This window comes from Gouania willdenowi, chromosome 8 (assembly GCF_900634775.1).
Source record: "Gouania willdenowi chromosome 8, fGouWil2.1, whole genome shotgun sequence".
Lineage (NCBI taxonomy): Eukaryota > Metazoa > Chordata > Actinopteri > Blenniiformes > Gobiesocidae > Gouania > Gouania willdenowi.
Window position 1 is genome coordinate 18,599,319 of NC_041051.1, and position 17,158 is coordinate 18,616,476.

At 37.8% G+C, this 17,158-nt stretch overlaps 1 protein-coding gene across 1 annotated transcript in view; it reads left to right on the forward strand.

Annotated features, from left to right (window-relative positions):
- LOC114468254 (uncharacterized) overlaps positions 1 to 17,158 on the forward strand; it is a 44,271-nt gene that overhangs the window by 16,856 nt on the left and 10,257 nt on the right. The window contains exons 11-20 of the mRNA XM_028455041.1: positions 295 to 496; positions 2,403 to 2,554; positions 5,049 to 5,321; positions 5,403 to 5,720; positions 5,813 to 6,076; positions 6,322 to 6,475; positions 8,451 to 10,096; positions 12,420 to 12,662; positions 13,641 to 13,787; positions 15,759 to 15,926. Of these exons, the coding sequence (XP_028310842.1) occupies positions 295 to 496; positions 2,403 to 2,554; positions 5,049 to 5,321; positions 5,403 to 5,720; positions 5,813 to 6,076; positions 6,322 to 6,475; positions 8,451 to 10,096; positions 12,420 to 12,662; positions 13,641 to 13,787; positions 15,759 to 15,926 (3,567 nt within the window). The remainder of the gene's footprint in view (positions 1 to 294; positions 497 to 2,402; positions 2,555 to 5,048; positions 5,322 to 5,402; positions 5,721 to 5,812; positions 6,077 to 6,321; positions 6,476 to 8,450; positions 10,097 to 12,419; positions 12,663 to 13,640; positions 13,788 to 15,758; positions 15,927 to 17,158) is intronic.

The window sequence follows — 17,158 nt, forward strand, 5'->3', positions numbered from 1 at the left end:
GACAATCAAAAAAAACACGCACATCCCTTTTGAAGCAGTGTGTTGGATCAAAAGGTCCAAAAATGCAATGAAAAAAAGGTCCGCTCAACTGCGCGGTTAGCTCCCAATTTTAATTAATTTACACCAAAAACCGTGAAGTTGGTGTAAATGAATTAAAATTGGGAGCTAACCGCGCAGTTGTGCGGACCTTTTTTTCATAGCCTTTATGTATAAAACTTCATGTGAAGTGTTACCCATTTTTTTGAGAAGTCTACATGCAATTTTTAAACTCCTGTAAATGTTCTTTTATAACAGAGGACTATCTGCCACTCATCGCTGGATTTGTGGCAATCACAGTCGTTGTCATTTCTGCCATCTTCCTCTTCATCTACTCAATCTACTACAAGAACACCAAGATGAGACGCTACAGTCTGAAAAACCCCAAACTCAGCAATCACAATGGCAACGTGGCCCATAATGGCTGGGACCTGCCGCTCCCCATGACTAAACTGACCTAGCAGTGCAGCTGTATGCTGTATGCCATCACGAAGGAATGGTTGACCAGCTGCAGTTTTCTGCCATCGGATTCTGCTTCAAAGACTGAATACCACTCAGAGAGCCACTGGACATCTTTTCTATGTGCCAAAAGTCACTTATTGTTTGTTTGTTTGTTCAGCTTTGGCTTGAGGCAGGCCTATGTGTAAGTACTACTGGAATTCACCCATTTTCAATGTGAGGACTATAGAAAGTTTGGACAGAATCATCTTTACAAGAGAGATTTTGTCATGTGCACATAAGGGAAACCTTAACTGATAGTTCTTGTTATGTTACCTTGATTTTACTGATGCTTTCTTATTTTTTTAAATAATGTACATTATTTTACCCCAAAGCTTCGCGTAGCAGTAGCTACTTCCCACAGCAAACACACTACTATAGCCTGCACATTGTAAAATAAAGACGGCCTTTCACATTAATTACCTTTCACTTTGACTGTAATGCATAATTGTATGAGAAATTTGTTACTATAATGAGTGGATCTGAAAAATTTTGTTGCCAAAGTTGCTCGTGCCTTCACTACATTTATTAACTGTTTGTGCACATCTATATGAGGTTGTGGCACCATTGTCGTGCCATATTGTGTCAGTCCGTGGCCTTGTGGGACAAATTCTCCCACTTATGTTTGCCTTTGTTAGCTTGACTGCAGATATTCCAGCCTGATGCTGTTTTAAACTGTATATTCTTATTGATATGATTTGTAAAGGGAAAACTTCATATTTATTTATGGAAATAGACTGCAATGCGCAGATGAAGCGGGCAAAGGGAATGCCAACATGTTTGTGAATATTGATGTGAATATTGGTGATTGGAGTAAGCAATATTTTATTATTAAAAATGTGCCTTTAAAAAAACAAAACAGTGTTTTGTCATTCATTTAAATAGCATGCCACAGGCCAAGGCACCTTCGGGTAAGTACGTTTGTAATTAAGGAGAGGTAAGTGGTTAGACTCACAACTGTGACTGTTTGCTATGGCCTATATTTATGTTAGAAGTTAGAACAAATGTTTAAAATAGCACCTTTTACACATAAAGAATTACAAGTTATTTTACAAGCAGTGATATAAAACAATTACGACCTTAATCACAAGGTAATTGTCATCCTCTCAGCCTGTTCTATAATAAATACAACCTTATTTATTTATATGAATCCTAAAAACTCCTAAGACTTTAAAGTAACTCTTAAAGTGCCAACTCTTGATGTGGTTCTCATTACATGAATTCAGAGGTGACTTTTATGTGGTGATTTGCTGACGTTGTGCCAGCATGTAAATAGTTTTACAGCCTTTTGCAACCAAATATCAAATAAAGAACATTTGGGTGATTTTTTGCTTTACACAGTTAAATTGGATATATTTCACAAGGCATGCAAAGCCACAACATCCATCTATAAATCTTAAAGATTGATTAACAAATTTAGTTTGAAACCGGAAGTCACCTGATGAATGGAACATTATCTGTATGTGTGTGTATTTCTGTGGTTCGTTCATAACATGTTTAAATCTCAAAAATGTACTTTCTTGCTTTGTTACTGATTTGTTAAGATGTCATTCTAACGATGTGTTTATGAATTTGCGAATGAATGAAGAGAGAATGCGGAAGTTGTTCTTTTCAAAATAAAACTCCAGGTTAGAGCGAGGGTGGAGGAGAGGGAAAGAAAAAGGGACGGGGTTTTGGGGACTCTTGCTTTTTAAAGTTACAGCAAAACCTTCAAAAACATATTTACTTTACACTCGCTAACTACCAGGGACATTAATCAACAGGGATATTGTTCTTCCAGAGCACATTGATTGATCCCAGTGAGTAATTATTACCTTGAAGGGAGGTAGTCCCAGTGGGGGAAGGAGTCCGTGAACGCCCCATTATACTTTTACTTTCAGCTGTGGAAACGGAGCGACACCATTAAAGAAACACTTTACTGCTGCTGGAGCAGTTTATTTTCTTTATTTTTGTTTACCAGGCGGTGGAAACGAAACTATGACTTTGTTGTTTGTGTTGAGCAGCTTGATCACATGTACAGGTAACGTACTGGACTTGTTTACTTTTGAATTTTAACCTTTGAAAGATTTTTTTTTTTTAATAATCTTTATTATTTTACTCATTTTATTTGCATCATCTAGGATTGTTTCGATACGTTGTATTAATCTGTATTCTTGGTATAAACCTTTCACTTTCTTAGCGTTACTTTTTCAGGTTTTTTCATTGAGCTCCCATGATTTGGAGAGACTTGCGTTGCATTCACGTACAAATAATGACAAGCCATTTACTGATCAACATATTTAAATAAATCAGAAATAAATAACCAGAGAGAAACAGGGAAATAATCTCAGCCTCAAAGAAGGATAAATTCTGTTAAAAAAGCGGAATTCTCAGATAGTGTGTAACCCTATGATAACAGCTTTAAAAAACACTTTCATGGGTTGTGTTATTTTATTCAATAATATGTTATAAATTCACACATTGGCTCCTTGAAAATGATCTGAGTGAAAATAGTTATCTTTCAACAACAGCCCATCTGTGCATTGTTTCATGTGCACACGAGTGGGATCAAGTTAAATGTTTTATTTTTTAATTTTATTTAATTTTATATTGTACATTAATGTAATGTCAGTGCGTTTATAGTATTTTCATGCGTTTTTTCATAATTTTTTTTGTTGAAGCATTAATATTAATGTATGCATTTGTAATGCATTGATTTTAGTGAGGTTATTACTCAATCATAGCCATATATTAAATGGTACTATTAATGGAATAAAAAAATGTATTTCAGTGTTTTGCTTTCCGGTATCATGTACATCGCACTGAGATTGTACATGCGCATGAATTTTTGCTAAAAAAAAAAAAGAAGAAAAAAAAAATTCATTTTTGTTTATTTTTTTTTTCAAAATGAACAGACACGTGTTTTATTTGTTTATTGGATTATGTTAGGGTTAGGGTTATAATCTTAGTACGGAGGTAAACTCAGACCATTGGTTTTCGGCTAAGAATTTTAATTTTGATGCATCCCTTTTTATCCTATCTTTGAATAAGTCCCACACATAAGTTATAGAAATGCAATTTTAATAAGATTAAAAAAAATAAAAATAAAAAATACAGGTAAATCTAACCTGTATCTTTTTGAGTTTACTTGCACTTCCTGAGTGTGTTTCAATCATTACTTTACAGATATTGTGTTTAAGGCAGTTCCCCTTTACGCACACACGGCCTTTTGGTTTTTCACATTTCAAAGATACGTATAATTACCTCAACCAAGGAAGTGATGTGTTCACTGACGTTTATTTATTTGTTTGTCTTTTAGCAGGATTGCGTCAAAAGTACTAAATGGATTGTAACAAAATTTTAACCAAAGATAGACCTTACAGCATGGAAGATTCCAAAAATATTTTGGCGATGCAGATCAATATACTGATTCTGGATTTAAAAAATAAAAAAAAATCTGTACCTCTCATTATTGGCGAAATTTCAAAATGTAATATCTTCTGTTCGTAATTGACTGATCTTTACGAAATTTGAATCTGTTTTGTTGTGGTGTTGAAAAAATTTGATTGAGGCGATATATCACGATGTTACGTTGCGTGATTCTGGGATCAATTCTAAATGCATCTATATTGATTGATTGATTTATTTATTTAACTTTATTTAACCAGGAAAGTCTTTTCCACTGCAGGAGACATTGTAACTGCACAAAGAAGTGCACTGAAACTTGGACATGTTGACAAGCTTGTGTTTTTTAAAAAAAATCTAAAAAGAAAGCACTAACTTTCTGCATTTATTTGTTGTTATAGGCATATACCTCAGTTAAGTTGCACTAAAGTCAAAGTTGGTTTAAAAGCCACAGGCGGATTGTATGTTATTTTTTTTATTATAGTCACATGGCATGTTAAAGCCAATGTTTTGACTGTAAGCTATGCCAATAAAATATTTTTCATACATACTGTTCTTATGAAGGTGTACACATTTACAGATTAGTTGTTTCTTAAGTCATATGTATCAAAAAAAAAATCGCAACAATCGCCTTATACTTTAATATCGGGACATATCGTATCGTATCATGACCTATGTATCGGGATACGAATCGTATCGCCAGATGCCAGGCAATACACAGCCCTATATGTCTGGTTGGTTCCTCAATTATGTAATAGAGATTCATCCGGATTGAATCTGGATTGGGCATTTTATCAAGATTTTTTTTTTTTTTTTTTAACGGAGATGTCCAATACATTTTGACCTACTGTGTCTTTATTAATGGGGGATAAACATGTTAAGCCTTTAAAGTGTGAATAATTATTGTACCATGATCAGGATCACTGATCCAGATAACTGCCAATATCTGCAAAGGGGATATTTGGCGCTTGGTGTGCTACAATAAGTTTCAGCACTCAGTGATCTTCATTTAATAGCTGGGTAAATACCTTTAGTTTTTTTTAACATGACCACTTTGAGATAAAGGTGTATTTTTAATCCTGTGGTCTCATTAAGTTAGACGTCATGCAGCTCTTCCTGTTTCTCCGTAGTATCGCTGGTGCATGCTTCCTGTCCGATAAAGCTGAGCCCCTCCAGAGTGGTGGTGAGATTTGGAGACCGACTAATGGCCACATGCACCTCAACCAGTGAGGTGGATGGAATAGGCTGGGAGTCTGTCTATGGAGGAATAGGCCTCAAAATAGGAATCTCTAATCTGCCTTTCAATATATCTGTGGTGAACGACTGGGTCATTAAGCCGGTGTGTTATGTCAGCCTACCTGATGGTGAGCAGTGTGAGGAAACCTTACCAGTCACTGTTTACAGTAAGTGTAGCACTTACTCTGAGACGTTTCAAATCAAAACAGCCTTTAATGTTGTCTGACATTTTTCTCTTGTACTTGTAGAAACACCTGACAGTGTCTTCATGTCTGGGACCTGGAGTGTGAAGGAAGGTAGACAATATTCCATGTGGTGCAACGTCGCTGGTGTTGCACCAGCCAAGAGCCTTTCTGTTCAGTGGCACAAAGGAAACCAGATCATCCACACTGAAACATTCAATGATGCCAGACCATTTCCCGTGATTAAGTCTTCAGTCTTCAGTTTTACAGCTGATAGAGAAGACAACGGTGCTCTGTACTGGTGTGAAGCAGAGCTCAACCTGAGTTCTCCTGAGCAAAATCCACCCATCATGCAGTCAAAGTCCCACTCGATGACTGTTCTCTGTGAGTTTACATCATCGTCTCAATCTCTAAGCAGATATTTGTCACTTTTTGCTTGTTTTGTTGATAATGTATATATTTTTTTTTTTGTCCAGACCCACCAACTTTTGCCAAGCCTGAACATGAAACAGTGGAAGCTCAAGCAGATAAAACACTTGCTTTAGATTGCTCAGCCACAGGAAACCCTTTACCAGTTTACAGCTGGAAAATCCCTCACCCCGCACAGGAGACGAACAAGGATTCTAATCTTAATGGATCCAGTCTGAGCCTGGCCTTCCCACTTCCAGGAATCTACACATGTACGGCCTCCAACTCTTTGGGCAGCACCGCCAAAAATGTCAATGTTATCGAAGCTACAGGTCAGCAGTGGTCACATGTTTGATAACTTTAGCATCACAGTCCACTCTTGCTTTTCATCCTGTTTAATGCTATTGTTCCCCTATAGGGAGCCCTCCTGGAACCACTGCAGGGATTTTAATGGCTGCTTTCTGTGCTTTAATCTTTGTTTCAGTTTGTTTTGTTTATCACGAGCAGAGAATCGCTCCTGTTTGTTAAAACTAATGAACGCACATAGATTTGTAACAGAAATTCCCATCTCTCACAGGGGATCGCACAACCTTTGCAGTCTTAATTGGAGTGTTTGTGACCCTGGGAATCCTCCTACTTGTGGCCGGTCTGTTTTTCGTGACAGCCAATGGCACGTTCTCTTTCAACAAACTCAGCTATACCAGAGGACAACCTACCGCAATGGGTCCAGTGTGAGCCTGATTTCAACAAGTTCAGAGTTCAATAGGTTTCTTTGTTCGGTTGGTTTATGTTTCTTGTTTTGACTGCTTTAGCATAATGCATTTTAGCTCATCAGCTGGTCCCATAATATTCACTAATCTGTAGGGCTGAAACGATTCCTCGAGTTATTCGAGTAATTCGATTACAAAAATGCATCGAGGCAAAATTCTCTGACTCGATGCTTCGTTTAAGCCACTTCCGCTTTTGATGCCTACATGTGCGCGCAAAGTGCGGAACACAAAATGGAGACGGAGACCGAGGGAGACGAGCGACAAGGAGAGCAAAGAAAACGACGTAAACTGTCGAAAGTGTGGGACCATTATAAACTAAAACGGGAGCAAAATACAGTACAATGCGTGTACTGCAAAACAGAATTAGCATACCATAACAGCACTACTTCAATGCTACAACACCTGAGCCGAAAGCATCCGCTTTATGCATCAAGTCTGCCGAGCGGATCCAACAGGTAAGTCTAATGTTATTGTCACGTTCACAGAAGTATTTAATTTAGATTAGTGTTTTTCAACCACTGTGCCGCGGCACACTAGTGTGCCGCGAGAGATCGTCAGGTGTGCCGTGGGAAATTATCCAATTTCACCTAATTGGTCTAAAAAAAAAATTTGAAAACATATTAATTATTATCTGCAAATAATATACCATTGTCGAGTGTCCGTGCTGCAGTAGTGAATAAAGGTGCGTGCACACCGAACGCGACGGAAGCGATGCCGTTGCCTTAAATCGTCCCTGATCGGTAGTTTGCACATAGTGGTGCTTTTTTGTCAGTCCATCATTTCATCGCTCCAGCGACGCGATCACTAGGGAACTGTGTGTGTGTGTGTGTGTGTGTGGGTGTGGGTGTGGGTGTGGCCCCGGTAACAGGGTAGAGACAGAGAGAGAGAGAGTGTTGATGACGTCTTTTTTTTTCCTTCTTGCTCCGCTTCTACGGTTAAATGATCAACTTAACGGAGATATTAAAGGATGACTTCACTCAGAATGTGTTTGATCAGTAGTTACTGTGGTTTTAAAGAAATTTACCGCTTTAATTTTGAACCTGATACTTTGAGGAAGTAGAACAGCCTCCGCTGCAGCCGTCAGCACTGAAGCGGGAGCGGGAGGGAGGGGCTGCTGCCTCCGCTCTACAGACAGTGGAGGACGGGAGATATCGCTTCACGTCGCTTAAAAAGTTAAAATTTTTCAACTTTGATCATGCAAGTCGCGTCGCTGAGGGGGGGATAAATTGACGTTGCGTCATTTACATTGATTTTTAATGTAATCGCATCGCTTCAGTCCCTTTAAGACCACATTGTTGTTTCATTTGTTATGTTCAAGCTGTATTTTTGAAGTGGACATGATAAGTGCACTTTTTATTTGAAAGAAGAAATACAAATGATGATAAAGTCCTTTATTCTTTGTGTTTATTTGATTCCTATTCAAGACACTTTGATGAGAATGGCTATATTGTTAATATAGGCTACAGAGTATCATTTTTTAACATGTTTGGCTGGTGGTGTGCCTCGTGATTTTTTCAATGAAAAAAATGTGCCTTGGCTCAAAAAAGGTTGAAAAACACTGATTTAGATCAGTGATTGGAGATTACGGCACGTAAATAACATACACGTAGCCGAATAATGGCTGATTAACAGGGGAAATAATTGTAGTGGCCACATGACGAGATTATTATGATTATGTCTCATATTATATCTCACTCACACACAGGCGCGCGCGCACACACGAGGTTGTCAGACCTGGTCAACGTGTTATTTATTTGTTTAGGTATTTATTTTATGACAATATATTGGCTTTATTCATTTTAATTCTATTGCAGAGAGTAGGGTCATCAGTTGTAGATCACATCATAATATGTACATTTGCCATTAATTTAGGCCTGGTAATCAATGAATAAATAACAAAATTAATTATACTCTACTACTTTTTGTTTTTCTCCAGTAAATCGCAGAGTGGTACTTTGGACAGCTTTGTACAGAGGGCTCCGTCATGTTCAACTGCGCAAGCTGCTGACTTCACAGACCGCATTCTGAACATGATTGTCACAGACATGCGTCCACTGTCCATGGTGGAGGATGAAGGATTCCAGAAGATGATTTTCGCTTTCAATCCAAACTATGCGCTTCCTTCAAGAACCTACTTCATGAAAATTATGGAGAAAAAGTACGAGGACATTAAAGGCAAGTTAAAAAACATGCTAAAAGAGACCGACAGCATCGCTCTCACAATCGACATCTGGACCAGCGTTGCTACAGAAGCATATCTGGGTGTGACGTGCCACTTTCTTGGGGAGGACTGGGGAATGGAGTCCCACAGCCTGACAACAATGCCACTTGAAGAGAGACACACAGCTACAAATATTGCAGAGTGGATTGAGGATGTTATTGCAAAGTTTAACATTTCACCAGAAAAAATCAAAGCTGTTGTCCATGACAACGGTGCTAATGTTGTAGCAGCAGCTAAGATTTTGGCTGAAAAAAATGGATGGGCATCAGTGCGATGTGCAGGACACACGCTTAACTTGGTGGTGCAGGGCGCTCTGAAGAAAAACCAGGCTATCTCTAAGTGTGTAGCTGCTGCAAGATGTCTTGTTGAACACTTTAAGAAGAGCGAGCTAGCATGCACCAAACTAAAGGATAAGCAGCAGCAAATGGGCACACCGTCACACATGCTGGTGCAGGATGTAAGCACTCGCTGGAACAGTACTTTCCACATGCTGTCCAGGCTGTTGGAACAGAGATGGCCAGTAACTGCTGCATTATCTGACCCAGCAGTGACACCAAGAGGAAAACACTACCTTGATCTCAAGCCTGAACAGTGGGATGTGATTCAGGAGCTGAACCAGGCCCTTGAGCCATTTGAAGGAGCAACTGTATTTCTGAGTGGGCAAGAATATGTTACCCTCTCTGCACTTCCACAGCTTGTGCAAAGTCTTAAGAAGTCCATACAGACTCCAGCCTTTGAGACTGCACCAGTCAAGTCATACCAAACTGATGTGACAGAACAGATCACAGCAAGATGGCAAGGACTAGATGTGTTTCAACCTGAATCCAACCATATCTTACTTGCTGCTGCTTTAGATCCCAGGTTTAGGAAACTTAAGTTCCTGTCTCCTGATGAAGTTTTCAAGGTCCAAAGCACAGTACAAACCCTGGCACTTGCTGCCAAAAAGGAAGCGAAGCAGAAGAATGCAAGTGAAATTGGGTCTCCCATCACAACACAAGACAAGCCATTAACTAGTGCTAAATCATTGCTCGAAAAGATACTGGGGTCATCAGACTCAAGCACCAGTGATGAAGAGGATGAGGAGCAGCAGTTGAGTCAAAATGTCCAGAAGGAAGTTTTGATGTACTTTGGAGAACATCCTCTATCCAAGAAGGAGAATCCGCTGTCATGGTGGAAAGTGAATGCAGCGCGCTATCCAACACTGTCAAAGCTAGCACAGTCCTTCCTGTGTATCCCAGCAACATCTACGCCATCAGAGCGCCTGTTTTCTGCAGCAGGGAATATTGCATCGAAGCGCAGGGCGAGCCTCAGTTCTGAGCATGTTGATATGCTTACTTTCCTTCATTGCAACCACAGGCTCCTTTAAAGAGCTGAGCGCGCACACAGACACACAGTATGGAGAAAGACATTAATGTTTATTATTATGCCTCAGTTTTATCTTAATTTTTTTTTTACACCTTCTTAAAAAGTAATTTGAAATTACTGTTATTTATTTTTGTACTTTAGAAAAAAACAAGAGTGTAATGTGGCAATATGTTTCAGTTTTTTTGTCAACTTTTTTTTGTCATCTTTAAAATACAGAATATGCCAATGAAACTTAAATGCACTCTTTTTTCTTGAAAGAAGCAGCTACCAGTTCGGCTATGTTAAGTCTGCCAATAAAAAAAATTATCTTAAGAGGAATTGAATTGGTTATTCATTTAACTGACTTCTGTTATTGTCATTGCCATGTATTACTATTAAATTAAGTTCAAGAAATTTAATGAAATCTAAAAAAAATTGTATCCGATTACTCGATTAATCGCCAGAATAATCGATAGAATACTCGACTACTAAAATAATCGTTTGCTGCAGCCCTACTAATCTGAACGACTGTATCACCAAACTGAAAATTCGCAGAAAGGGGAATTTGTTTGTGAAAGCACATCTCCTCTTCATGCTGCTGTGTCCCGAGGGGCTCATTTAAATTTTAATTTCGTTTTGACTTTGTTCCAACTTAGAAGAGATCCTTTGTCCTTTGAATTTGTTTGGCATTGGACTCACAACCCAACTCACAACTCCAACAAGGTAGTTTTCCTTCTTTCTAAAATCTATTAAATGAAGAAATGGTGCACATTTTGAAACGGAGATGTTACAAAATACCTCGTCAAGGTTCCTTTTATAAAAAACAGGAAGTGGCAGAAGGTTATGAAGCTTGAAATTATTGGTTAGTAAACTACTGTCTACTCTAGATTGTAAATAAACTCCCAAATCCCAAGGCTAATGTGTGATCTTGCGCTATCGCAATTATACAACTAAAATAAAGAGTTAAATTATATACATGACATAATGCGTCACATTCAAATAGTCGCTAGCTCAGCAAAACTAAAAAACAAATACTTTTGTCTTTTATGGAGGCTACGTTTTTATTTTATTTTTGACACTACATAATTAGCAACATAGCAAGAGGCTAATGAACATACTAATTAACATGAAACTACTACTACTATTATTACATGCATTATTATTATTACTGTCACTCATAGAGACCTACATGCCGTCTTTCTAAACTGGGAACCTGATGGTTTCTTTGGTCTTTTATCTACTCTACCCTGACATTAATAGTCTGTCTTTCAGAGTTGATAAATTAATATTCCTCTTTGTCACTAAGGGGCAGTATGTGGCACTATAAGTCAGTGTTTGCCCTGAAAACCAAAGCTTGAAAGAAAAACAGCTACATGAGTATACCAAGTTCATGCAAAGAACAGGTGGTGCTTTTCTCATCTAGTCATTGTCTGAATTTTTGCACAATACAAATAATTTACTGTAAATCAATGGGAAAAGGGCAAAAGGAGGCAGAGACGAGCTGTTTTACCTGGGACGTCATTCTGTAACACACATTGACTGTTGTCCAGTGCTGTCTCACTTTATACCGTCAATATACATGTTTGATTACACTCGTACTGCACATGCTGACGTTCCACAGTCTGTTCAATACATTTAATGACTGTGTGGGAGTGAGACTGTGTTGTGTGTTGGGTTCATAAATTTGTACATCGGACTCCAGAGGAGTCAATGCCTCACCTGAACCCCTCACTCCTACAGGCAACTCTGAATAATCATAAGTTATACGATGGTACGAGAAGACCGGAGTATCCGGAGGAAACCCAGGCAAGCACTGGAGAGCATGCAAACTCCTGAGGATTGGAACCAGGACCTTTTTGCTGTGAGTTAGATGTGCTAGCCACTGTCTTTTGCTTTTTGTGTATTAAAGGTCCCACGTCACGCTATTTTTCACCCATCTCTATTTGTTCTAAGAACCCCAAAAACATAGTATTTGAGGTTTATTTTCCCAAACTCGCCTATTTTCCAGAGTTTTAGCCTCTGAAAAGTCACTTTCTGAGCAACTCTACACAAACAGGTTGATTTGAGTGAGTGGGCGTGTCTATAGACGGGACAGTGACTTCCTCCTCCCACCCACTCCGTAGCTGAGCTCATGCTGATTTATAAACACGAGACAGAGCGTGGGGGTGGGGCGTTCACCGGTACATACATAGGCTGTAGAAAATACATACATAGCACTGTGCGAAGGACGCTGAAATGCTCACCTTTTTGGGCGTGTCTGTTTACATGCCACTCACAGCAGAGAGCTTCCTGGAGGCGCGGCTTCTCCAGCTCTGTGTCGCGTCAAATTCGTCATCAAAGATAAACACATCATCAATACAACCAAGCTTCCAAAGACCATCCCAGTGTTCCAAGGTTACCCAGAGGAACTTGTTTGTGAGGCTGACGGTCACCCACCTCCAAAGATCCTGTGGCTTTACAGCTCGGACAAAGTGTCTCATGTGTCTGAAGGCAAACTCACAGTGTACGAGGCCGGTTTCTACAACTGCACCGCCATTAATGACATAGATTCTAAGATACATGTAGTGGAAGTGATTTTAAAAGGTACAGTACATTTTGGGTTATCTAACATCTACACATGTACTCATAAATGTCAACGTAACAATCGTCTCCATGTGTCCAAAGTACGAGGAGGAAAATTAAATTACTTCAACCAACCATGCAAAACAATCATATCGTATATACATAGAGTAAGACCCAAGTATTACTGAGCCAAAAAAATTCCATTTGGATCACTAATCCCCAGCCCCATCTACAACCGTTACAACATTCAATTATTATAAAAATTCAAAAAATTAAAGAGCAAAACATGAAATAGATATTCAGAAAACATGTGTTGTTTTGTTGTGTTTTTTTTTTTAAGTATTCAGAGCTGTAATTAACATGAAATAATGCCACTTTACTTTTAACCTTTTGTTGATAGTCTGCTGCCAAATCCTTTTTAATCATGTATGCATGTACAGTATGTGCTATTTTTTCCACAGATGAAATGAACAGAAAACACTATTTTTGGTAACACTTTACTTGAAGTTTTATACCTAAGGCTGTCATTATGCTCTCATTATCTGTCATTAGCATGAATAAGGTGTCATGAAGGCTGTCATTAGGCCGTCATTATGTGTCGTTCACTAAATTATGACACCTTTGGTGATATGTTGGCACTTTTTGGGTTAGGTGGAGGGATCTAGTGAGGTTATTTAGGAGTTTGGGCAACGAAGGCCTTTTTGTATGACAATCAAAAAACACGCACATCCCTTTTGAAGCAGTGTGCTGGATCAAAAGGTCCAAAAATGCAATGAAAAAAAGGTCCGCTCAACTGCGCGGTTAGCTCCCAATTTTAATTAATTTACACCAAAAACCGTGAAGTTGGTGTAAATGAATTAAAATTGGGAGCTAACTGCGCAGTTGTGCGGACCTTTTTTTCATAGCCTTTATGTATAAAACTTCATGTGAAGTGTTACCCATGTTTTTGAGAAGTCTACATGCAATTTTTAAACTCCTGTAAATGTTCTTTTATAACAGAGGACTATCTGCCACTCATCGCTGGATTTGTGGCAATCACAGTCGTTGTCATTTCTGCCATCTTCCTCTTCATCTACTCAATCTACTACAAGAACACCAAGATGAGACGCTACAGTCTGAAAAACCCCAAACTCAGCAATCACAATGGCAACGTGGCCCATAATGGCTGGGACCTGCCGCTCCCCATGACTAAACTGACCTAGCAGTGCAGCTGGATGCTGTATGCCATTACGAAGGAATGGTTGACCAGCTGCAGTTTTCTGCCATCGGATTCTGCTTCAAAGACTGAATACCACTCAGAGAGCCACTGGACATCTTTTCTATGTGCCAAAAGTCACTTATTGTTTGTTTGTTTGTTTGTTTGTTCAGCTTTGGCTTGAGGCAGGCCTACATGTAAGTACTACTGGAATTCACCCATTTTCAATGTGAGGACTATAGAAAGTTTGGACAGAATCATCTTTACAAGAGAGATTTTGTCATGTGCACATAAGGGAAACCTTAACTTATAGTTCTTGTTATGTTACCTTGATTTTACTGATGCTTTCTTTTTTTTTTTAAATAATGTACATTATTTTACCCCAAAGCTTCGCGTAGCAGTAGCTACTTCCCACAGCAAACACACTACTATATCCTGCACATTGTAATATAAAGACGGCCTTTCACATTAATTACCTTTCACTTTGACTGTAATGCATAATTGTATGAGAAATTTGTTACTATAATGAGTGGATCTGAAAAGTTTTGTTGCCAAAGTTGCTCGTGCCTTCACTACATTTATTAACTGTTTGTGCACATCTATATGAGGTTGTGGCACCATTGTCGTGCCATATTGTGTCAGTCTGTGGCCTTGTGGGACAAATTCTCCCACTTATGTTTGCCTTTGTTAGCTTGACTGCAGATATTCCAGCCTGATGCTGTTTTAAACTGTATATTCTTATTGATATGATTTGTAAAGGGAAAACTTCATATTTATTTATGGAAATAGACTGCAATGCGCAGATGAAGCAGGCAAAGGGAATGCCAACATGTTTGTGAATATTGATGTGAATATTGGTGATTGGAGTAAGCAATATTTTATTATTAAAAATGTGCCTTTAAAAAACAAAACAGTGTTATGTCATTCATTTAAATAGCATGTCACAGGCCAAGGCACCTTCGGGTAAGTACGTTTGTAATTAAGGAGAGGTAAGTGGTTAGACTCACAACTGTGACTGTTCGCTATGGCCTATATTTATGTTAGAAGTTAGAACAAATGTTTAAAATGGCACCTTTTACACATAAAGAATTACAAGTTATTTTACAAGCAGTGATATAAAACAATTACGACCTTAATCACAAGGTAATTGTCATCCTCTCAGCCTGTTCTATAATAAATACAACCTTATTTATTTATATGAATCCTAAAAACTCCTAAGACTTTAAAGTAACTCGTAAAGTGCCAACTCTTGATGTGGTTCTCATTACATGAATTCAGAGGTGACTTTTATGTGGTGATTTGCTGACGTTGTGCCAGCATGTAAATAGTTTTACAGCCTTTTGCAACCAAATATCAAATAAAGAACATTTGGGTGATTTTTTTGCTTTACACAGTTAAATTGGATATATTTCACAAGGCATGCAAAGCCACAACATCCATCTATAAATCTTAAAGATTGATTGACAAATTTAGTTTGAAACCGGAAGTCACCTGATGAATGGAACATTATCTGTATGTGTGTGTATTTCTGTGGTTCGTTCATAACATGTTTAAATCTCAAAAATGTACTTTCTTGCTTCGGAGGGCTTTGTAGCCCCTCACTGATTTGTTAAGATGTCATTCTAACGATGTGTTTATTAATTTGCGAATGAATGAAGAGAGAATGCGGAAGTTGTTCTTTTCAAAATAAAACTCCAGGTTAGAGCGAGGGTGGAGGAGAGGGAAAGAAAAAGGGACGGGGTTTTGGGGACTCTTGCTTTTTAAAGTTACAGCAAAACTTTCAAAAATATATTTACTTTACACTCGCTAACTACCAGGGACATTAATCAACAGGGATATTGTTCTTCCAGAGCACATTGATTGATCCCAGTGAGTAATTATTACCTTGAAGGGAGGTAGTCCCAGTGGGGGAAGGAGTCCGTGAACGCCCCATTATACTTTTACTTTCAGCTGTGGAAACGGAGCGACACCATTAAAGAAACACTTTACTGCTGCTGGAGCAGTTTGTTATCTTTCTTTTTGTTTATCAGGCGGTGGAAACGAAACTATGACTTTGTTGTTTGTGTTGAGCAGCTTGATCACATGTACAGGTAACGTACTGGACTTGTTTACTTTTGAATTTTAACCTTTGAAAGATTTTTTTTTTTTTTTTTTTTTAATAATCTTTATTATTTTACTCATTTTATTTGCATCATCTAGGATTGTTTCGATACGTTGTATTAATCTGTATTCTTGGTATAAACCTTTCACTTTCTTAGCTTTACTTTTTCAGGTTTTCTCATTGAGCTCCCGTGATTTGGAGAGACTTGCGTTGCATTCACGTACAAATAATGACAAGCCATTTACTGATCAACATATTTAAATATATCAGAAATAAATAACCAGAGAGAAACAGGGAAATAATCTCAGCCTCAAAGAAGGATAAATTCTGTTAAAAAAGCGGAATTCTCAGATAGTGTGTAACCCTATGATAACAGCTTTAAAAAACACCTTCATGGGTTGTGTTATTTTATTCAATAATATGTTATAAATTCACACATTTTAAATGCAATATATTTAATTGGCTCCTTGAAAATGATCTGAGTGAAAATAGTTATCTTTCAACAACAGCCCACCTGTGCATTGTTTCATGTGCACACGAGTGGGATCAAGTTAAATGTTTTATTTTTTAATTTAATTTAATTTAATTTAATATTGTACATTAATGGAATGTCAGTGCGTTAATAGTATTTTCATGCGTTTTTTTCATAATTTTTTTTTGTTGAAGCATTAATATTAATGTATGCATTTGTAATGCATTGATTTTAGTGAGGTTATTACTCAATCATAGCCATATATTAAATGGTACTATTAATGAAATAAAAAAATGTATTTCAGTGTTTTGCTTTCCGGTATCATGTACATCGCACTGAGATTGTACATGCGCATGAATTTTTGCTAAAAAAAAAAAAAGAAGAAAAAAAAAAAAATCATTTTTGTTTATTTTTCTTTTCAAAATGAACAGACACGTGTTTTATTTGTTTATTGGATTATGTTAGGGTTAGGGTTATAATCTTAGTACGGAGGTAAACTCAGACCATTGGTTTTCAGCTAAGAATTTTAATTTTGATGCATCCCTTTTTATCCTATCTTTGAATAAGGCCCACACATAAGTTATAGAAATGCAATTTTAATAAGATTTAAAAAAAATAAAATAAATACAGGTAAATCTAACCTGTATCTTTTTGAGTTTACTTGCACTTCCTGAGTGTGTTTCAATCATTACTTTACAGATATTGTGTTTAAGGCAGTTCCCCTTTACGCACACACGGCCTTTTGGTTT